This window comes from Urocitellus parryii, chromosome 7 (assembly GCF_045843805.1).
Source record: "Urocitellus parryii isolate mUroPar1 chromosome 7, mUroPar1.hap1, whole genome shotgun sequence".
Lineage (NCBI taxonomy): Eukaryota > Metazoa > Chordata > Mammalia > Rodentia > Sciuridae > Urocitellus > Urocitellus parryii.
This window is the reverse complement of record NC_135537.1, coordinates 58,342,763-58,366,250: the sequence shown is the minus strand read 5'-3', so window position 1 is coordinate 58,366,250 and position 23,488 is coordinate 58,342,763. Positions and strand designations below refer to the sequence as shown.

At 35.8% G+C, this 23,488-nt stretch overlaps 1 protein-coding gene and 1 pseudogene across 1 annotated transcript; both read right to left on the bottom strand.

The window, feature by feature from the left end:
* Positions 1-1,058: 1,058 nt before the first annotated feature.
* C7H8orf89 (chromosome 7 C8orf89 homolog) lies at positions 1,059-23,147 on the bottom strand. The gene is made up of 4 exons (XM_026397318.1): positions 23,021-23,147; positions 20,211-20,352; positions 16,545-16,600; positions 1,059-1,207 (listed from the first exon to the last, which is right to left on the bottom strand). The coding sequence occupies exons 1-4, from the start codon at positions 23,145-23,147 to the stop codon at positions 1,059-1,061; spliced, it is 474 nt and encodes a 157-aa protein (XP_026253103.1).
* LOC113188815 (U2 small nuclear ribonucleoprotein B'' pseudogene) lies at positions 7,691-8,327 on the bottom strand (annotated as a pseudogene).
* Positions 23,148-23,488: the final 341 nt, after the last annotated feature.

Sequence of the window (23,488 nt, the reverse complement as noted above, 5' to 3'; positions counted from 1 at the left end):
AGGGATGAGGGAGACATGGTTATCCATGTACATAATCCTGGTCTCCACTTACCAGTATAAATGCTCCAAGATGTGTCAATGTCAGAACTTGCAAACTCAACTCAATATTAAGAAATATTTTTGCCTGTGGAAGTGTTACCTTGCCCTAAATTTTAAGGAATTAAATCATGACTTTATCAACTGAACTTAAGGTTTTAAAAATTATTATGCCATGAAGTTTTGTATGGGAGTTTTGAATCCTAGTAGGTTAGAATCTTAGTTCTTCCACTTTCTAGCTAGAGACATAGTATAAAACAAAGACACTCAATTTATTCCATTTATAAAACAGGAATAATATCATCTTATTTTTTAAGGTCTTCGTAAGGTTAATAAATAATACTAAATGTCAAGAGGACATGGTAGTTCAATAAATGAAATCCACCTGACAGTCAAAGAAGTGCTCGTTCAAGAGAGGTCACCAAATTTTTATTGAGAATACTTTTTAAGTATAGGTAGTATTTAAATCATTCTCAATCAAAATTTATATGATTTTGAAAATTCACATGTTCTCATATGATCAAAATTCATATGATCCCAATCAAAATATAAACAAATCCATTTAAATTAGTTATCCTCCTAGGAACTAATCCATTGTAATAATGCAGACAAACACATACATATTAATAGTGTATTTGTGTAAATTAATATAAAACATGCAAGGACACGGACTCTCCTCCTCTTTCCGTCTTCTTTTGTCTTCCAGGAAGACTTTCTGCAGCAAAGTTCATTGCACAGACAGGTACTCAAATAATGTTGAGTCAATTAAGTCTAAAGGAAAAAATCAATGTACATAAAATTCAGGGAATATAATTTCTCTAATGCTTATATTCCCTTAATTTAAATGACTCTTTGTGATATTAACAAAATACAAACCATTCCACGTATAACATAAAATATTTATTTCCTATTTACATTTCCATTTTTATGTAAATCATTGCACATCATATCACATATCAAAAAAAAAAGCAACTATAAACCTTAAAAAGCAGTGAAGAAAGCATCACATCATATGGTATTTATCAGCAGTCTCGTAACTCTCGCTTCTTGCCTTTTTTTGATTTTTTACTTGTTTCCTGACGAATGGTATTAAACTCCAAAAGAGCCATTTTGGAAAGTCTTTGTAAGTACTGAACTGGTGCTCCAGTAACAGGGTCACTGAAATTAGAATCTGTGGGGGAGAAAATCAGCTTTTCAAATTAAATTAAGTTTGCACGCATAATCAATCAGTTTACAAAAAATTGCGAGTAAAATAGTGATTTCACAGTGACCATAAAACACTATTAGATCTTCACATAATATATACTTTGAGTTAGAAATGCCAATGCCTTACTTCCCACAATATCTGTGACTATGATGGTAAGTCACATAAAAAATATTTAATTAAAAAATAATGCATTTGCCTGGGCATGGTGGCACATGCCTGTAATCCCAGAGACTTGGGAGGCTAAGGAAGGAGGGTTGCAAATTTGAGGCCAGCTTCAGCAACTTATTGAAGACCTTGTCTCAAAAGAAAAAAATAAAAGGGGCTTGGGATGCAGCTCAGCATTAGCATGCCTCTGGGTTCAATCCCTATATTTTTGCAAAATAATAATAATATTTCTATTTAATTATCTAAAACTATTTCTAAGTCTGTATCATGCTTCTTTTGGGAGGGCGCAGTTACCAGGGCTTGAACTCAGGAGCACTCGACCACTGAACCATATTCCAGCTCTATTTTGTATTTTATTTAGTGACAGGGTCTCACTGAGTAGCTTAGCGCCTTGCTTTTACTGAGGTTGGCTTTGAACTTGTGATCCTCCTGCCTCAACCTCACAAACTGCTGGGATTACAGGTGTGCACTCCCAAGCCTGGATTGTATCATGCTTCTTAAAACACAGGATGGCTGTGGAATTTATTCCAAAGTAAAAGCACAGTCTCCATAAAGAAATACCTGTTTCATATCTTACACATTCATCAAGTTATTTTCTCCAAATAAAATAGTTTCTCATAAATGCTAAGTAAAGTAATATAGCAAAGTTATATAGTTAAATAAATCATTCATGTAGGTGAAAAAAATACTAATCTGCTGAGAGCCATAGCTAAATAAGAATGATGCATGGCAATTTCCTTGTCAGCCATATTGGGGTAGCCATATTGCTTAGAGGAAGGACTCTCCATTGTAGAAATGGGCTTCCCTTGGACCCAGGTCATTTGCAGTGACATTGCATGAAAGGTGACCCTGCTCAAGGACCAGGGTGGATCCGGGTTTAGGGAGGATCCTGCTGGATTAGGGTGGGTCCAGGTTTAGGGTGTATCCTGCTGGGAATAGGGAGTATCCTGCTCCTTGGGTTTAGGGCGGTTCCAGGGTTACGGTGGACCCTGCTGGGAATAGGGTGTATCCTGCTGCCTCAAGCACCCACCCGCTCCTTGAGTTCCCATTGAGTTCTCGCGGGATTCAGAGAGTATTTGGGGATGCAGAGCCCAGTGGAAGTGTGGATTTTCCCCAGAACGTGCGTGTAGAGTGCCAGTGTGAGTTCGGAAATAAAGAGTTGCTGTTTGAATCTACAAGGTGTATGGTGGCTCGTGATTTTGTGCCCAGCCAGACTGCGGCACTAATCAAGCATCTATTATGGAATAGTAGTAATAATAATGGCACTTATTGAATTATCTATGTCAAGTTTACAACTATTTTATCAATACAACAACACAATAAAGTAGTAGTAAGTAGTATTATCCCAGATTCCAGATCTTTAAGAAGTGATTTAGGGAGGCCACCCAACTTGTCCACGGGCACATACCTAGGGACTCCATCAGCAGGGTTTCATCACAGAACCATTAAACTCAAAGTTCCCACATAGTCACTATATATTGCCTTAAATACGTAAATATGTAGAAATACTTCTATTGAGAAACAGATTGGTCTTTGAAAATAATATACTGACCCATATTCATTTAGGTACTGGGAATTAAACCAGAGGCACTTTATCACAAAGCTACATCCCCAACCCTTTTTACTTTTAATTTACTTTTTCTTCTTTCTTTTTTCTTTCCATTTCTTTTCTTTTGTATCAAGATTGAACATAGGGGCACTTTATTACTGAATTATAGTCCCAGTCCCTTTTGTCTTTTATTTGAGAACCTGCCACAGCCTCCCAATTAATAAGATTACAGGCATGCACCACTGTGCCCAGCTTTATTTTTGAGACAGGGTCTTACTGAGTTGCTTAGGGTCTCTATTGTAATTCTCCTGCGTGAACCTCCTGAGTCACTGAGATTATCAATGTGCCATGTTTCTTTAAAATACCATTATGTAACTTCACCTTGAATAGTTTCAAGTGTAAAAAGAGATTTTCAGTTCTCCAATGCAATTGTTTTTGTTTGTTTGTTTTGCTTCAAACAAACAAATGGGAAGCTGAGAATGAGAGAGAGATAAACCATAAGAATACAATCAGGGTTGGGTGGGATGGGACACACCTGTAATCCCAGCAACTCAGGAGGCTGAGGAAGGAGGATTGCAAATTCCTGGCCAGCCTTGGCAATTTCACGAAAGTCTCAGCAACTTAGTGAGACCCCCTCTCAAAATAAAATATAAGAACTCAAAAAACTTAATGCCAAAAAAACCAAATAACCCAATCAATAAATGGGCTAAGGAACTCAACAGACACTTCACAAAAGAAGAAATACTATTGATCAGCAAATATATGAAAAAAATGTTCAACATCTCTAGCAACTAGAAAAATGCAAATTAAAACCACACTGAGATTTCATCTCACTCCAGTCAGAATGGCAATTATCAAGAATACAAGTAACAATAAATGTTGGCAAGGACATGGAGGAAAAGGCACACTCACACATTGCTGGTGGCACTACAAATTGGTGCAACCACTATGGAAAGCAGTATGGAGATACCTCAGAAAACTTGGAATGGAACCACCATTTGACCCAGCTATCCCACTCCTCAGTTTATACCCAAAGGACTTAAAATCAATATACTACAGTGACATAGCCACATCAGTGTTTATAGCAGCTCAATTTACAATAGCTAAACTATGGAATCAACCTAGATGCCCTTCAACAAATGAATGGATAAAGAAAATGTGGTTCATATACACAATAGAATATCACTCAGCCATAAAGAAGAATAAAATGATGGCATTTGCCTGTAAAGGGATGGAGCTGGAAGATATTATGCTAAGTGAAATAAACCAATCAAATCAAAGGCCAAATGTTTTCTTTGATATATAGATGCTAATTCACAATGGGAGAGGGTTTAGAGAAGAATAGAAGTACTTTGGATTAGACCAAGGGGAATGAAGGCAGGGGAGGGGGAACGGGAATAGGAAAGATAATAGAAATAATCAGACAATATCCTATGTGCGTATATGATTACACAACCAATGTAATCCTATGTTATGTATAATCAAAAAAATGAGAAGTTATACTCCATATATGTAGAATACATCAAAATATATTCTATTATGCATAACTAATTAGAACAAAATTTTAAAAGTTCCTATTCATATAAAAATTAAATAAAATATAAAAAGGGCTGAGATGTAGCTCAGTGATTGAGTGCCCCTGGGTTCAATCCCTGGTAACACACACACACACACACACACACACAGAGAGAAAAACAAACAAAAAAACTCTCTCTCTCTCTCTCTCTCTCTCTCTCCACACACACACACACACACACACACACACACACACATATGAATTGAAGGTTGAAAATGTATAAGCCTAAGATACATGTTAGAAAAAGAATAAAATAAGCCCAAAGAACAAACCCAAACAGCATAGAAGAAAAAAAATATAATATAGGAAAGAGGGAAAATCAGTGAAATAGAAACCAAAGTTAGAATTTAAAGTGACAAAAGTTTTCATTGAAAAGTCGAATGAAAAAAAAAATGCTTCTGGCAAAAGTAATTAAGGGGAAAAAGAAAAGAAGGTGCAAATACCTAATATTAGGAAAAGAGGGACAGAAATACAGCTAGAGCAAAGAGTAACTTTTGGGTCAATAAATTTAAAAACTGAGATAAAGGCAGAAGTTTCTTGAAAATATAACTTACCAAAACTGATTGAAAGAATAGAATGCATTGAGTCCTAAAATTAAAATTACTGAATAAATATTAAATGATTCCCACAAAGAAAACAAGTAACCCAAATAATTTTACAAATAAATCTATCAGAGTTTCAACATAGAGATCGTTTCGAGTTTAGGTCAAATCCTTCAGAGAACAGAAAGAGAGAGAATACTCTCCAGTTCATTCCATGAAGCCATTATCATCTTGACATTGAATTCAGATAAGAACAGGACCAAAAGGAAAATGAGTGGCAGTCTCATTCTTAAAAAGGGATTTTTAATTCCCTTTTAATGTTGAGTAATATTCCATTATGTTTATAAACCACAGTTTCTTTATCCATTCATCTATTGAAGGGCATCTAGGTTGCTTTCACAGCTTATGAATTGTGAATTGAGCTTCTATAAACATTGATGTGGCTGCATTACTATAGTATGCTGATTTTAAGTCCTTTGGGTATAGACCGAGGAGTGGGATAGCTGGGTCAAATGGTGGTTCCATTATGGCATTTGCAGGTAAATGGATGGAGTTGGAGAATATCATTCTAAGTAAGTCAATCCCCCCAAACCAAAGGCCGAATGTTCTGATAAGTAGATGCTGACGCATAATGGGGGGGGAGGAACATTGGGAAAATGGAGGAACTTTGATGGGGCAAAGGGAAGGGTGGGGTGGGGAGGGGAAATGGGGGTAGGAAAGATGGTGGATGAGATGGACATCATTACTCTAGGTACATGTATGACTACACATATGGTGCGGCATTGTATTGTGTATAACCAAGAAATGTAAAATTGTGCTGCAGTTGTTTTACAATGAATCAAAAGGCATTCTGCTGTCATATATACCTAATTAAAATAAATAAATAATTCTATTTTTTTAAACAAATCTTTTTCTTTTTTTTTTTTTAGGTGTATTTGGACACAACACAATGCCTTTATTTTTATATGGTGCTGAGGATCGAACCCGGGTCCCGCCGATGCTAGGTGAGCACTCTACCACTGAGCCACAATCCCAGCCCAATAAATACATTTTTAAAACAGGGATTTTATTAAAATTCCAAATGAATTATTAGGTAATTTAATATGGAAGTACATAAAAAGATAGCAATCATGCCTAAACTGGATGACCCCCAGAAGGCAAGAGCCACTTAGCATCATATAATCTATACATGGTATTTTTCAAGTGAAAAAAAAATCAGATCATCACTTCAATCTATCCAGGAAAAATATTTGATAAAATTTTAACTCTCATTTATGGAAAAAAATCTTAGAAAATTAAAGGGGACTTCTTTAACTTCCTAAAGGATAACTACTCAAACCTGTAACTAAGCCAGGCTCAGTGGAGCACACCTGTAATCCCAGTGGCTGAGACAGGAGAATCTCAAGTTCAAAGCCAGACTCAGCAAAAGCAAGGTGAAGCAACTCAGTGAGACCCTGTCTCTAAATAAAATACAAAATAGGGCTGGGGATGTGGCTCAGTGGTTGAATGCCTCTGAATTCAATCCTGGGTATTCAAAAGAAAAAAAAATTTTAAACCCTGTAACTAACATTATTCTTATGGAGGAGATATTAAGGGAAGTCCCTTTGAAAATCAGAAATGAATCAAAGATGCCTACTATTCCTTTCTATTTTGCATTATATTGGTGGTTCTTGCCAGATTAGTGAGATAAGAAAACTAAGGTTTAGGATTCAGAAAGGAAGAAACAAAACTGACATTACTGAGAAATGACTATGATAATCTGCATAGGTAATCCAAAATAATCTATATATTAATGACAAAAAAAAACAAAAGAATTTCAGCCTGGTGAATGGCGAAAAGATCAAACTACCAAAAAAATAACTATATTTCTAAATACTTGAAATAGAAAGTTAAAAATTTTAGTTCAAAAAGAATTGTGGCAAGGTGTGGTGATGTACACATATAATCCCAGCAATTTGGGAGGCTGAAGAAAGAGGATTACAAGTTCAAGGCCAGCCTCAGAAATTTAGTGAAGCCTTAAGTCACTTAGTGAGACCCCATCTCAGAAAGGGCTGAGTATGTGGTTCATTGGATAAGCACTCTAGGTAAAATCCCCAATGCTAAAAAAAAAAAAAAAAAATTAGGGTAGCAAACTAAATTCCCCTTTCTACTCCTTCTTCCATAATGGAATTTTAGTTAGGCAGTTGGTCATTCAGGTACAGATTACATTTACTTTTTAGAGCTAAATATACAGAAACACTAAATAAATAAATTTCTGTTTTTTATAAGATCCCCAGTTTATACTAGTTTGTGATAACAGCCCAAACAGACTAAGACGTTTGGATCATTTGTAGGTCTGCCTCTGTTGTCTGTTCCTTCTCTTGGTTGTTGTCCCTCTTCTCTCTGGTAACTTTTTTTTTAATAAATCAAAGAAAACTTTAGTGTACAAAATTAAGGCCTTCATATTTCATAGTTCACTAAAGCTAGAAGAAGACTCTATGATTTTTATGTCCTTCACAAACATTTCACTTAACTTCTCCCCCCGCCTCCAACCATTTTAAAATGATTTGACCAAATGTTTTCAAAACACATACCATAGATAACACCATGTCCACTTAACATGACTATCCCAAATGTTATTTCTTGGCATAGGTTATCTTCATGGCATGGAATGGTGTGATTGCAACACCTTATAAAGCATCCTTTCCAAATTTGACAAAAGTAATGCCATGCCTCCCAAGTACCAGTCAAACTTCCCTAAAACAAGGGACCTGATTCAACGGCATGAATAACATTCTCTCATAGGTCAGTAGTTTGGAGGGTAATCAGGGATGTGAGGACTTGGTGTGGAATTTCTTTGGGGATTTGCTGGATTTGGGGTTCCCTGATCAGGCTTTTTGTTTGCAATTGTTGCAGTCTGTTCCACGGTTTTGGCTTATTTCTTTTCTTTGCCGGCAAAAGTGTCATGCAGTTTAGACATATATCAGAATCTGTTTTCACATGCTGGTTTACATTGGTTTACCATAAAATGAAAATCTTTGTAACTGTCTAGAAGTATTTGCAGATGAGCCCAGCTGCTTAAATATAACAATGCATATTTGTTATATGGGAAAAAAAAGTTCTCTCATCTTATGGCCTTTAAAGCCACAGCATCTACCATATGCCCAAACTGAGAAAATTGGGCATATAGGAAACTCTTCAATTCTTTTTATTAAAAAGATTTTTGTTATTCGTATGGTTGACATAAATTGTGTGATTTGATCTGATATCCATGTTTGGGTCAAATTCTTCAGATAACCTTAGGGCTATGTGGTCTCCCAAAAGAAGCCTGTCTGGTAAATATTAATTAAATATTAGACACTCTGTGCGATTGCCTTCAAGGATATAGTTCATTTTATATTACTCTAGAGATAAATTGATTTTCTTCTAGGTAGAAGGAAATATGCTTGAGGAATTTTGGCTCACTTCTCTTTGGTTATTCCTTCAGGATTTTGGCCTCTCAAGTCGTCTGCTGGTAAAGTTGTTCTAATACAAGCTATTCCTTCCATCAGAGTTAAAAGTAGGAATTTTCAAGGTCATTTTAAAAAAAGAATAGCTATTGAAATAGATGGCAGTTGCCATAGTGATCTTTTTAAAACTTAGACCACATTGAAATCATTCTTTTGATAAAATCATTCAATGGCTCCTCATTTCAATCAGAGTCACATTCAAGGTCCTTTCTAAGGTCCTACATGACTAGAGATCCCGTTGTTTCTCCTATCTCATCTTCTACTCCTTAGCTAAGCTAGACTCCTAATGTTCTTCCAACAGGCCAGGCACCATCCTGTCTTGGGGCGTTTTCTGGACCTACCAGAATAACTTAACTCCCTTACCTCTTTCAAGTTTTTTTCTCAAACATTATCTTCTCAATTATACCTACCCTCATGACCCTATTTAAAGCTGTAAGTTAGATTGTAAGTTAGAATGTGGCTCAGTGGAAAAGGATTTGCCTGCCTGGCATTCCTAAAGCCCAGGGTTCGATCCCCAGCACCTCAAAAAAAAAAAAATCAATAAATGTAATTCAGCACTTCAATAGTCTTAAAGACAAGAATCACATTATTATGTCAATAGATGCAGAAAAAGCATTAACAAAATGTAGCATCCATTTATGATTAAAACACTCAAAAAAACAGGAATAAAAGGATCATACCTGAACATTCAACATTGTAAAAACAATACATGACAAACTCAAGGCCAATGTCATTCTAAATAGAGAAAAACTGAAAGCATTCCCTCTAAAACCAGGAATAAGACAGGGATGCTTACTTTTACCACTTCTATTTAACATATTCCCCAAGTCCCTAGCCAAAGTAATTAGGCAAAAGAATGAAATAAAAGGATATCAATAGGAAAAGAAAAGCTAAAACTAGCTCTGTTTGCCAATGACATGATCCTGTATTTAGAAGATCCAAAAAACTTTACCAGAAAACCTCTAGAACTCATAAATGGAATTCAGCAAAATAGCGGGATACAAAATTAACACTCATGAATCAGTTGCATTCCTATACTCCAATGACAAATCAGCTGAAAGAGAAATTAGGAAAACCATCTCATTTGCAATAGCCTCAAAAAATAAAAATAAAAAATGTGGCAATCAATCTCACAAAACAGGTGAAAGATCTTTATAATAAAAATTACAGAACACTAAATAAAGAAATTGAGGAAGACCTCAGAAGATGGAAAGACCCCCTGCCCCAAGTTCTTAGCTAGGTAGAATTAATATTGTCAAAATGGCCATATTACCAAAAGCACTATACAGATTCAATGCAATTCCCATCAAAATTCTAATAATGTTCTTCATGGAAGTAGAAAAAGCACTCATAAAATTCATCTGGAAATACAAGAGGCTCATAATAACCGAAGCACTCCCTAGCTAAAAAAATGAAGTAAGTTGCATCACAATACCAAATTTAAAATTATACTATAGAGCTATAGTAACAAAAGCAGCATGGTATTGGCACCAAAACAGGCAAGAAGACTAATAGAAGCGAGTAGAAGGTGCAGAAACAAACTTGGCTCATCCACAGATACTTTGAGAAGTTACAAAGATTTTCATATTAAGGTTTAGCACAAAGGTGCTAATAACATACATTGGAGAAAAGATTGCCTCTCTCAACAAATGGTACTGGTAAAACTGGAAATCCATATGCAGCAAATTAAACTTAACCACTGTCTCTCACCTGCACAAAACACAGCTCTAGGTAAATCAAGGACCTAGATATTGACCAGAGACCCTGCACATATTAAAAGAAAAGGTAGGCCCAACACTCCAACACGTTGGCACGGGAACTGACTTTCTTAATGAGACCCTTAAAGTGCAAGAAATAAAATCAATAATCAATAAGTGGGATGGCATCAAACTAGAAAGCTTATTCACAGCAAAGAAAACAATCAAGAAAGTGAAGAGAGCCTACAAAATGGGAGAAAATCTTTGCTACCTGCACCTGAGATACAGCATTAATTTTCAGGATATTTAAAGAACTCAAAAAACTTGACAACAAAAGAAAACCAAATAACCCAATCAATAAATGGGCTAAGGAAATTAACAGACACTTCATAAAAGAAGAAATATGTTGGTCAACAAATAAATAAAAAAGTTCAACATCTCTAGCAATTAGAGAAATGTAAATTAAAACTACACTGAGGTTCCATCTCCCTCCAATCAGAAAGACAATGATCAAGAACACATGTGGTTGCAATGGATGCTCCTAGTATGAACCAGATTTATTTATATTTAAAACTATAAAATTAATTTGAAACAATTAGAAAAATCTGTGTATTGACTGAGCATATGGGATTAAGGAATTATCTGTGATTACTTCTGCTGTGAAAATATTATTGTGGTTGCATTAAAGAGCTCTTCCCATTTAAAAAAAAAAAAGAAGAACACATTTGGTGGGACTGCAAATCTGTGGAAAGCAGCATGGAGATTCCTCAAAAAACTTAGAATGGCAGGCTGAGGTTGTGGCTCAGTGGCAGAGTGCCTTCCTAGCATGTGTGAGGCACTGGGTTCAATTCTCAGCACCACATATAAGTAAATAAAATAAAAGGTCAATTGAAACAAAAAAATATAATAAAAAAAAACTTGGAATGGAACCACCATTTGACTAAGTTATCCCACTCCTTGGTATATATCCAAAGGCTTAAAATAAGCATACTATAGTGCACAGCTACATCGATTCTATAGCAGTTCAATTCACAATAGCTAAACTATGGAATCAACCTAGGTGCCCTTCAATAGATGAATGGATATATTTATATGGAATATTACTCAGTGTTATGGTTTGGATGTGAGGTGTCCCCCAAAAGCTCATGTGTGACACAATGCAAAAAGGTTGGGATGAAAAATAATTGGGTTGTAAGAGCCTTAACCCAATCAGTGAGTTAATCTCCTGATAGGGATTCATGAGTGGTAACTGAAGGCTGGTAGGTCATGGATGGAGGAGGTGGGCATTACTAGTGTGGCTTTGGGGGAATATATTTTGTATCTGGCCAGCAGAATCTCTCTCTGCTTTCTTATCATACTGTGAGATGCCTCACTCTGCCACATTATTCTGCCATGTTGTTCTGCTTCATCTCAAGCCCCAAGGAATGGAGCAGCCTTCTATGGACTGAGACCTCTGAAACCATGAGCCCTCAAGTCAACTTTTCCTCCTCTAAATTTGTTCTGGTCGGGTCTTCTAGTCACAGCAGCAAAAAAGTTGACTAAAACACTCAGCCATAAAGAAGAAAAACTTGATGCCATTTGCCAGCAAATGGATGGATCTGGAGACTATCATGCTAAGCCAAGTAAGCCAGTCTCAAAAACCAAACTTGAATGTTTTCTCTGATAAGTGGAAGCTAATCCACAATGGGGGGAGAGGGAGGGGAAGAAAAGAAGTGCAGTAGATTAGACAATGGGGAATGGAGGGAAGAGAGGGAGATAGGAACAGGAAAGACAGGGGAATGAAACTGACATTGTTTCCCCATGTACATATATGAAAACAAGACAGTGAATCCCACCACTGTGTACATCCATAAGAATGGAAACTAGAATAAGATGCTTGTGTGATTATATCAGAATGGATTCTGTTGTCATATATAACTAAAGAGAATAAATAAAAAAAGAAAATTAAAACTTTTTAAAATAAAGAGGAATTTACACACATACACATACACACAAAACCACCACCAACAACAAAACACTAGTTAGCCCATCAACATTGATGTTTCCTCTTAATTCAGGTACTACTAGGGGAAGGTGCCAAACCTCAATAATTAGGACAATGTTCCTATGAAATTTATCAAATCCCAACAAATAAAGAGTCCTTATTTCTCATTCATCCATCAAATAAGAACTACGTGGGGGTAACACTTTTGATATTTTGGAAGGGAACAGTTAAAATATTTTTAATCAGGAAGAAGTCATTCTCCCAAGTTACAGAAAATTATTTTCACTCACTAATCTGAGAAATGTCCTCAAACTATAATTACATACTTTGGTATAGTCAACCTATTTTCTTTATGAAGTCCTAAGTATAAAACATTGGTAAAATTAAATAATACGAAGAATCCAAGTACATACATTTCCAATTCTCTTTGAATATGAATTTATAAATGCCTCTCTAAAATAAAAAATGAGGGGAAATATATATATATATATATATATATATATATATATATATATATATATGCCTCCTTTAACTATATCCCATAATTTTCCTTACTTTGCTCTATTTTTATTGTTTCTATCATGCCTAATTTTTTTTGTGTGTGTGCTATTGGGGATTGAACTCAGGAACATTCTGCCTCTGAGCTATATCCCCGGCCCTTTTTAAATTTTGTTTCCAAACTTGCCATCTTCCTGTCTCAGTAGCTGGGATTACAGGTGTGCATCACTGTGCCAGGCTGTGCTTAATTTCTAACATGCTACATAATGAACTTGCTGATTGTATCAAGTGTTTGTGGGCTATATTTTCTTACTAGAATATACACTTCACAAGGGCAGGAATCTTTGTTCAGGGATGTATCCTCAAGGCTTAGTAACTAGAACAATACCTGACATATGATCAATACTTAATTCATGTTTGGTGAAAAAATTAACTGCCTTCTTGTATGTCTCTGAAGAAAATAATTTTCAGCAAGTATATTTGTTGCAGAACCTTACATAGGTACTGCAGGGGTACAAAGTTAAGTAAGACAGAGTACCTGTGGTTCTGTTCCTGCTGCTACACCAAAATAATGCAGGCTGGATAACTGATAGAACAGAAGTTTATTTCTCAGTGTTCCAGAGGTTGGGAAGTCCAAGATCAAATGCTGGCAGAATGGGTCACTTGAAGGCCTACTCTTTGCTTCCAGGATGGAGCTTTATTGCTATGTCCTCACATGGCAGAGTGGGGAAGGCCAAAAGGGGATGAATGCTGAGTTCTCAAAAGGGTGAAGGGCTAGGAGGGCACTAGGGTGCTCCCTTCAACCTCTTTTTTTTTTTTTTATTGTTGGTCGTTCAATACATTACATAGTTCTTAATACATCATATTTCACAGTTTGATTCAAGTGGGTTATGAACTCCCAATTTTACCCCGTATATAGATTGCTGTATCACATCAGTTACCCTTCCATTGATTGACATATTGCCTTTCTAGTGTCTGATGTATTCTGCTGTCTGATATAAGGGGAGGAAACAAGGACAGGGTAGGGACGAAGAACTTGAGAAGAAGATTTACATTAACAGGGGTGAGAGGTGGGAGGGAAAGGAAGTGAGAAGGGAAATCGCATGGAAATGGAAGGTGATCCTTCAACCTCTTTTAATAAGAGCACTAATCTACTCCTGAGAGCAAGATCCTCGTGACAATCATTCCCCCAAAGTGCCAGCTCCTCCTGTCATCATCACATTAGGTATTAGGTTATAACGTATGGATTTTGAAAAGGCCCATATATTCACACCCATTCTCAAAGAGCCATAAAGTTGAAAGAGCCATAAAGTTGGTCTTTTGGAAAATAGGCAAACAAATGTTTGTTTGGGCCAAGATGCAAAACACATGTCTTTTGTTCCGATTAACATTCTTATTTTTCTTTTATGCCTCCTGTTGATAACAGAAGTTTTTATGGCTTATGGAAATCCAGAGTAAGGAAATAGCCAAGGAAAATTTTATGAGCATGTAACCTTATGAACTTCCATAGATGTACTCACAAAGCTACTGTCAATTCTGTTACCAACCTCGTCAACAGAAGCCTTACAATTTCAGTTTTTGTTGTTGTTTTAAGTGTTGAATGCACTAGAAGATGACAACCATGGTTATGTTAAAAATAAAGCTGGGTGTGGTGGCACACGCCTATAATGTCAGCTACTCAGGAACCTGAGGAAGGACAAACATATCAAACATATCAAAAACAGAGAGGTGAGAATGCCTAATTTTTTAATATTTATTTTTCAGTTGTAGCTGAACACAATACCTTTATTTTATTCAAAGCCAACCTCTGCAATTTAATGAGACCCTGTCCCTGTGTTAAATGTCCTTGGGTTCAATTCCCATTACCACAAAAATAAATAAATAGAAAGGGTTTGAAAGTCTGGGAAGGAAATATTTAGTGCATTTGGATAAAGGATAGATCATTTGATAGCCTGAAAGACAAAAAGTAAATAACGTAATGCTGTGGGTGCCATGCTTAGACCAGTGTTTCTCAACTGAAGGGGATTTTGCTGCACTTTTTTTTGTTTGTTATTGTTTTTCAATATCTAGAGACTTTTTTTTTTGTTTTATTTTTCACAGCTGTGGGTGCCGGGGCGTACAGTGGGTAGAGGCTGTGGATGCTTCTAAACATTCTACAATGCACAAGACATGGCTCACAATAAAGAACTATCTAGTTCAAAATGTTAATACTATCACTGTTTAAAATCCCTGGCTTAAGCCTGGCGTGATGGCAAACACCTATAATCCCAGTGGCTTGGGAGGCTGAAGCAGAAAGATCAGAAGTTCAAAGCCAACCTTAGCAAAAGTGACGCACTAAGCAATTCAGTGAGACCCTGTCTCTAAATTAAAAATAAATAAATAAATGAATAAATAAAAAGGGCTGGGGATGTGGCTCGGTGGTTGAATGCCACGAGTTCAAAATCTAGTAACCCTCCCCCCAAAAAAATTAAAAATGAAATCCCTGGCTTAGACAATAATCAACAAAAGACCCCCACATTTTTTTTAATGGAAAAGTTTTAACTGTATGGCTCATGAATCTTTAACATTAACTTTGGACAAAATTACCTCAGGGAATAGCTAGAACTTAGATGCTAGTCATATGCATTATGTCATGTGTCAGGTATGGTTCCTTTGGTATAATTTCGTCATAAATCAGTCACATATAAAAGGAAGGAATGAAGCATAAGTGTACTTCTAGGAAGTTCCTTACAATCTTGAAAATCTGAGAGAACAGATTTTCCAGTTTCTATTTTTGAAAAATAAAATTCTGATCAAACAAATCAAAAACAGGGAGGTGAGAATGCCTAATTTTTTAATATTTATTTTTTAGTTGTAGCTGGACGCAATACCTTTATTTTATTTATCTTTATGTGGTGCTGAGGATCGAACCCAGGGCCTTGCAAGTGCTAGGCGAATGCTCCACTGCTGAGCCACAACCCCAGCCCCAGAATGCCTAATTTTTAAGCTTCAGAGGATGCGCTGTCCCTCTGAATATGGCAAAAATATATCACAGTGCTGTAAACCCTCTTAGTCACTGTACACTTCAGAATAAATTGATTCCAGAGTAGCTTTCGAGATTCCTGCAGTGGTACACATCTATAATCCCAGCTACTTGGGAGACTACTCATGAGGATTACAAATTCAAGGCCAGTCTCAGAAGTTCAAGCCTGTCTCAAAATAAAAAGGGCTGAGGATGTAGCTAAGTGATCCACGGTTCAATCCCCAGTACCAAACCAAAAAAAAAAAAAAGAACCCCAAACTAAAAAAGAGTGGTTTTTTGTAACCCAAACTGTTGGTGTAGTGAGATGTCTTTAGTAAACAAGATTCACAAAAAAATAAATAAATAAAATTAGAAGATAAGGTTGGAATGGAAAGTTAGGGGAAGTTGGTAAAGGGTTCAATGAAAGACGAAGAAAGTCATACTTAAGTCTGCAGGTAATGAGAAGCTATTGTTTTTTGAAGAAGGCAGTAATGTGATTAAAGATCAAGGTGTTAGGGCTTTAAGTCAAAGGATTTCAAAGGTCAAAAACTCAAAACAGGGTCAGTTTACAGGCTACTACATGGTCCAAGTGAGGGCCTATCCTAGGGTCCTGAGATTATAAATGTATGTGCATAATGGACTCAAGATCCTCTAAGTTTATGAAATAAATAAACAACGTTAAAAAGAGCATTAATAAAACAAAGACAAATCAATTAAAAAATAATAATAAAGGAAATAAAAAAGATAAGTATGTGACACTCTAACAAAACATTTGGTGGGAAAAAAGATGAGCCAGTTTACCTTTTGATTTCTCCTGAAGTGGTACCATGGCACATGTACCCTTTGTCTTCTTTACCCTAAAAGAGTATATATTATCATAAAGTCACATGTATATAAACTTTAAAGGATACAATAACAGGTAAACAACACACTTTCAGTAAAATTCACTTGTTTTGTTTTTTTGGTTTTCCTGTTGTGGGGAGGTGGGCAGTGTTGAGGCGGACCCAGGGCCTTGTACATGCAAAGAATGTGCTGAACCACTAAGCTACACCTCCAACCCCAGAACTCACTTGTTAAATGACATCACAGGGAACTTAAATAAATGTTAAAAAAGGAGACCCCTTCCATTATAACTAATCCAATCAGAAGCAGATATGAACCAACCCAATGTGTTGGGTTTCCTAGCAAGTTTTACCAGTAGATGGGTGCCATGTCTAACTTTTCCTACAATCTTTACTATAACACTTTGTTGTTATGACACAAGAAATACTAAGAGGAGGAGAATCAAGAGTAACATGATATCTGGATGTGTCAGATGCCAACTATTCCTTGTTTGTGTACTTCTTACCTATCAGCCACTGCAGTCTGAATTCTGTCATATTTAACTGTTGTTCCTGCTGTAATCGGCCTAGATAATAAGTGATTGTTAGGGGAAATACATCATGATTGAATCTGCTATGGATGAGATACTGGGTCATGAGAATTCTCAACTTCTTATAGCTATATGAAACTTTAAAAGTCAGGAGCGAAACAAATTAGAATTTTTAAAAAGCCAGCAGGGACTTTTAAATACTCTTCACCTCTAGGATGACCATTTTCAGTTATATTTCCAGAGTGTGCTGTGAGAGTCACCAAAAATTTCTGATCACCATTAAAGAAATTTGAAAAAAAAAATTCAATTCTTATCAAAGATTTTAATTTCAAATATTCACATATGGAGAGTAAAAGAGGGTAAGGAGTTGTACACAAAACAAACTAAGAAGAGTACTTTCCTGCTTTGCCAAAATTGTTCTTTCACAGGGCGCTGTGCGATGTGCAGAGGAGAATAAAATACTTGCAGGCAACTTGACATGTTCTCACTAGAATAGCTAAAATGAACACACGCATGTCAGAAGTAGGGGTAAGAATTAACATTTATGCTTGGCAAGCACTTTGTGTACATTCTATAACTTAGTCACCACAATTCCACTTTACATAGAAAGGAAGCTTGTCATAACATGAATAAAATGTGTTCAGATCATCCTTCGTTGGCTTAAATTAATTCACACTCGAGTCAACATAAAATGTTTAGAAATGGGGCTTGGGGGTAAAGCTCCTTGATAGAGTACTTATCTGGCATGTCCAAGGACTAGAGTTCCCTCCCCAATACCACAAAACACACACACATAAAAAAAAATAATTAAGAGTACTTTTGGTGCTGGGGAGGGAACTCAGGGCCTCGGACATGGTAAAGCATGTGCTCTCCTCTTGAGCTACACCTTTAACCCCAGAACCCACTTGTTAATTGACATCACATGGAAATTATATAAAGAGACAGAATGGGCTCTTTCAGGGGTGCTTTCCAGGCTTACCACTCCTTTAAGATGACTGTGTGTTGTGTTATGAAGGAACATACAAGACTGGTCTGTACAGGAACAAAGTCTGTTGCCACTGGCAGAGCACTGTGTCCACAGATGGAAATGATAGAAGTTAAAGGTCAGGGACTGGGTTCTTGGTAATGAGGTAAAATGACTGTCCTTGATAGGTTTTATGCTCATGTTTCAAAAGGTGTCTCATGGGGCTGGGGATGGAGCTCAGTTGGTAGAATGCTTGCCTCACATGTACAAGGCCCTGGGTTCAATCCCCAGCACCGCAAAAAAAAAAAAAAAAAAAAAAAAAAAAAAAAAAAATTATCAAAAGGTGCCTCATCTTTAGCATCTCAACCTCCTTCCCTGTAGATACACCAAACTACCCTGCTGCTAACAATTCACTATTTCTCTTCCATCATTGCTAAGGCTGTCTTCTTTTCTTATAACCTTACTTCAGAAAGAGTAGTTTTGTTTTTTATATTTTTATTGCTTGAAAATCTATCTTCAGATAATATTTAAAATGATGAGAAATGTTGTATATATGATTATTGTTACTTATGGTATTATTTTAAAAACCAAGCCGGGCATGGTGGCAAATGGCTGTAATCCCAGAGACTGGGGAGGCTGAGGCAGGAGGATTGCAAGTTCACCTTCAGCAATTTAGTGAGACCCTAAGCAACTTAGTGAAGACCTATTTCAAAATTTAAAAAAATAATAAAGTTAAAAGAGCTGGGTATGTAGCTCAGTGGTAAAGCGCCCCTGGGTTCAATCCCCAGCACCAAACAAAATGGGTAAAACATGGACATATTAATGGAATATAATGTAGCCAATAATGTTGTTTGAAGAGTATTCAGTAATATGAAAAAACACATAATGCATTAAGTTTTAAAAAGGCAAAAAAAGAATTGCAATTACACTAAAATCAAAACTAAAATAAATCCATGAAACTAAAGAAGATAGAAGAAAATGCCTAACAGTAAAAAATGGACATTTTAGAATGGGTAGATAATCAAATAATTATTTTCCTTTTTTCTCCAAAGCTCTTATTTATTTTCCTAATTTAGATAAATATTATCACAACTTTTCACTTTTAACATGCTCTAGTTTTCTATTTGTATTAGCACAATTTATTTCAAGAGTCCCTAACAACAATATTAGAGCTGGAAAACTCAAGAAATATATTCTAAAACCCCAGTGCTATGTATAACTGGATGACTTTAAAGTTCATTATTTCTGGAAGATACTATGAAAATATAAATCCTCCCATTTAAAAAGTTGCAATTTATAATACCATAAATACTTTTTTTTGGTGTGTGTGTGTGTGTGTGTGTGTGTGTGTGTGTTACTAAGGATTTACCCCAGTTTGCTTTACCACCGAGTTCCATTCCCAGCCCTTTTTATTTTTTATCTTAAGACAGGGTCTCACAAACTTGCTGAGGCTGGCATCGAACTTGAACTACTACTGACTCACCCTCCAAAATGGCTGGGGTTACAGTCATGTGCCACACTAGACCTCATTCTAGAATTGAATTGCAGGTTCTATGTTCAAGATACTGAAAACTGTTAATACTATTGAGTTAGGTTTTTTGTTGTTGTTGTTTTTTGTTTTTGTTTTTGTTTTTGGTACTGGGGATTAAACTCAGGGGCACTCAACCACTGAGCCACATCCCCAGCCCTATTTTGTATTTTATTTAGAGACAGGGTCTCACTGAGTTGCTTAGTGCTTCGCCATTGCTGAGTCTGGCTTTGAACTTGTGATCCTCCTGCCTTAGCCTCCTGAGCTACTGGAATTAGAGGCGTGTACCACCGCACTCAGTTAGAGTTAGCTTTTTTTATTTCTGAGTATTTCAATGTTCTCATGGGCATGATCTAGGGTAGGGTACTCAAGATTTTTCAAAGGAAGTCCCTAATCCTTTCTGGCAATGTTACACTTGAAAACATAGTAAAGTGCCTGTTGTCAATCTGAATAAAATGGTTTAGATTTTAAAACATAAATCCTTTATGAAAAAAAAAAATCAGTAGGCAAGAAAGAGATTCACTAAGAGAAAAAAATCTCTACATCGAACAGTATTTCTGTGAATAACTATTGCTCAAAAGAAAGTTACCTATCAAAATCTACCTGACTGTAGGCATCTGGGCGTCCGTGCGTAGCAGTTGTTTATGATTCTCCAGTGGAGTTGAACTTACACTCTTTTGGCATGTTGGCAATACTGGTAAATATGGCATCTTGACACATTCTTTGAACTCTTCCAGACCAAATGCTGAGGGGTATTCTGATATAAAATATTATCATAATCATCTTGGTTAAAGTATATTACTTTACTACAAACTCTAATTCATAATAAAATATATCTAATCAGCCATTAAGTAAGTTAAGCAACTGTAATTTATCTAGTATCTCTACCAAGAAAATGTCTTCCAATTCCTGTCCATGGAGTATACAGAATAGTAGGATAAGGGACTGATTAAAGGCTGGGGTTGTGACTCAGTGGTAGAGTGCTTGCCTAGCATGTGTGAGACATTGGGTTCAAATCTCAGCACAGCATATAAATAAATGAATAAAATAAAGGTCCATCAACATTAAATATATATTTATGAATTAGACTATAGAATTCATATATGTAAAAATTAGATTAAGAGCTGGGCATGGTGGAGCATGCCTGTAATCCCAGAGATCTGGGAGGCTGAGACGCAAGAATTGAAAGTTTACAGCCAGTCTGGGCAATTTAGTGAGACCCTGTCTCAAAATAAAAGGGTCTGGGGAATATAGCTTTGTGGTAAAGCACTTGCCTAGCATGTAGGGTTCAACTTCTAGTACCACTCACTGTTCACATTTTTTATTATTTTATTTAATCAGAACTGCTAGAATATTAGCATAACATTTAAATAAAGCACTTTCAAGAGTCTGGTATTACCTACAGCTTTGAATCTTTTCATTTTCCTGATTTTGTGCAAACAATTAACAGGTAGAAGTACATGATCATTTGAGTTAGCAATGAGAGATAAAAGAATTAATTCTCTTAGGCATTGATTTTAATTTTCTCTGCACAAAATTTCATAACAAATCTATAAATAGCAGCACTATGCAGATTGCTGCTTCTACTGACCTTACATATCAATGGACAAAGAGATTGTCAAATTATTTTTAAAAATTCAAAACAAAGGTATTAAATGGAAAAGGTAGATGAAGAAGTTTAAAATTGGGTGGTCTTTAAGCTTTTGTAAATGTGTCTACTAAGCAAGTCCAGCAGCAACATAGTATTTAAGATACAAGTTATTCCATTGAAAGTTCAAAATGCCATTTTACAACCTTTGATTTTTCCTCTTTTGGAAAAAATACTTTGACTAAAAATCTGTAATACAGATTCACTTTTCAACAGTAGATTGAGGGGTAGGAGAGTGGTCAATCAAGTATTTTCTGAGCACTTTTAATGGGGACCTGGTGAGAAACTTATAAAAATATTTGTATGTATAGCAACACACCCAAAGCTAGAAGGGATGAAATGATTGAGTAGTCTGAATTTCGCTATTTCAAGAATTTTATGTCCATCAATAAAGCTGAAGGCAGAGTTCAGAATAAATAAAAAACAGTTGTAACTTAAAGGTAAGGGGGGAAGCTATTCATACATATGTCAATCATTCTCAAACTAGTCTTTATTGAGCAACTGTAGAATATAATATAGTCTCCATTTAATATACTCAAAATAAAGTTTTGGTTGAATTTACTGACACATAAAGACATTGTTAAAGGTTTGGTGTCCTGCTGGGCATAGTGATATCCCAGCAGCTTGAGGAGGATTTGCAAGTTTAAGACTAGCCTGGGCAACTTAGTAAGGCCCAAAGCAACTTAGTGAAACCTTGTTTCAAAATAAAAAATAAAAAGGACTGGGGATGTGGCTCAGTGGTTAAGTGTCCCAGGGTTCATTCCCTGGTACAAAGCAAAAAATAAAAATAAAAAATAAAAATAAAACAAAAATTGAGTGTTCTAAAATATAAAAAAAATTGAGATATTTAAAAGGATACACTATTTATGAAAATTAGTGTGATCCAACAGAGACAGTAATGCATTAAATATGAAGAGAAGTAATTCTTTTTTTTTTTTTAAAGAGAGAGTGAGAGAGGAGAGAGAGAGATAGAGAGAGAGAATTTTTAATATTTATTTTTTAGTTCTCGGCGGACACAACATCTTTGTTTGTATGTGGTGCCGAGGATCAAACCCGGGCCGCACGCATGCCAGGCGAGCGCGCTACAGCTTGAGCCACATCCCCAGCCCCAAGAGAGAAGTAATTCTTTATTGTTTTTTCTCTTTGGAGGTACTGGGATTGAACTAAGGGCCTCATACATGTTAGGCAAGTGCTCTACCATTGAAATGTCTGTCACTCCCAGACATTTTATTATTTGTTTTATATGGTCTTGCTAAGTTGCCCAGACTGGCCTCGAACTTGCAATCCTCCTACCTAAGCCTCCCAAGGTGCTGGGATAACAGGAATGTACCACCACACCCCAGCTAAGAGAATTCTCTAAAATTGATCTGTCGGGGAAGGGAGGGGGCGTGGGGTAATTAATGATGGTGGAATGGGATGATCATTATTATCCAAAATAAAGGTATAAAGACAGGAATTTTGTGATTATACTATATATACAACCAGAGATATGAAAAAATGTGCTGTATGTATGTAATAAGAATTGTAATGCATTCTGTTGTCATATATACATTTTTTAAAAAGCAAAAAAAATTGATCTGTCACAGAATTACATTAATTCATTTTAATTTGCTTCCATTTTCTTTTTCATGAACAACATATTAATACTCATGATATAAATGTCATAGAAATTATAAAGTGTTTTTGACTGCTTCAAAAACAGGTAAATTCAAGGCACTATTTCTAGTTTTTTCCTTTGGTAAAATAACAATAAAAATAAATTTACCTTTCCTCATCTTCTCAGTTTCTAAAATTGCTTTCTTCCAACTACTCTCAAAAAGAAAATAAGTGTTCAGGGAACTTCTGGTGAAGTTAGAAGTCTCAAATTTGATTTCAGGATATAACACAGGCATTTTTTCTTCTTCTTTCAAATCTGATGAAAATGAGATGCTGCTCCAGGTACAGGGCGTGAAGGACAAAGAAAACAAGGTACGGTTTGTAAATATCTTATTTGTTTTTCATCATGCAGATCAAATATTAACATGGGCATTCTAGCCTATAAATACATATTCTGGGATTTTTTTAAATGATTTTTTTTTAAATGATGCCTTTAATTCAACTACATATGTAGTCAAAATTTTTTAATTTTTTAAAATATTTTAGTAAATTCTTTCCAGTTCCAGGTGACAGACATTTAGCAATATATTAAAAAAAAAAGAAGTAAAGTAACAAGTTGTCATCTTCAAAACAATAG

Bases quoted from the DNA above. Each gene is read 5' to 3' on its own strand.
- C7H8orf89 (XM_026397318.1), bottom strand. From the start codon at position 23,147: ATGCCTGTGTTATATCCTGAAATCAAATTTGAGACTTCTAACTTCACC. The intron at 20,353-23,020 runs GTAAATTTATTT...AATACCCCTCAG, and splicing joins AACTGAGAAGATGAGGAAAG to CATTTGGTCTGGAAGAGTTC. The intron at 1,208-16,544 runs GTAAACTGGCTC...TCTCCCCCACAG, and splicing joins ACTTCAGGAGAAATCAAAAG to ATTCTAATTTCAGTGACCCT.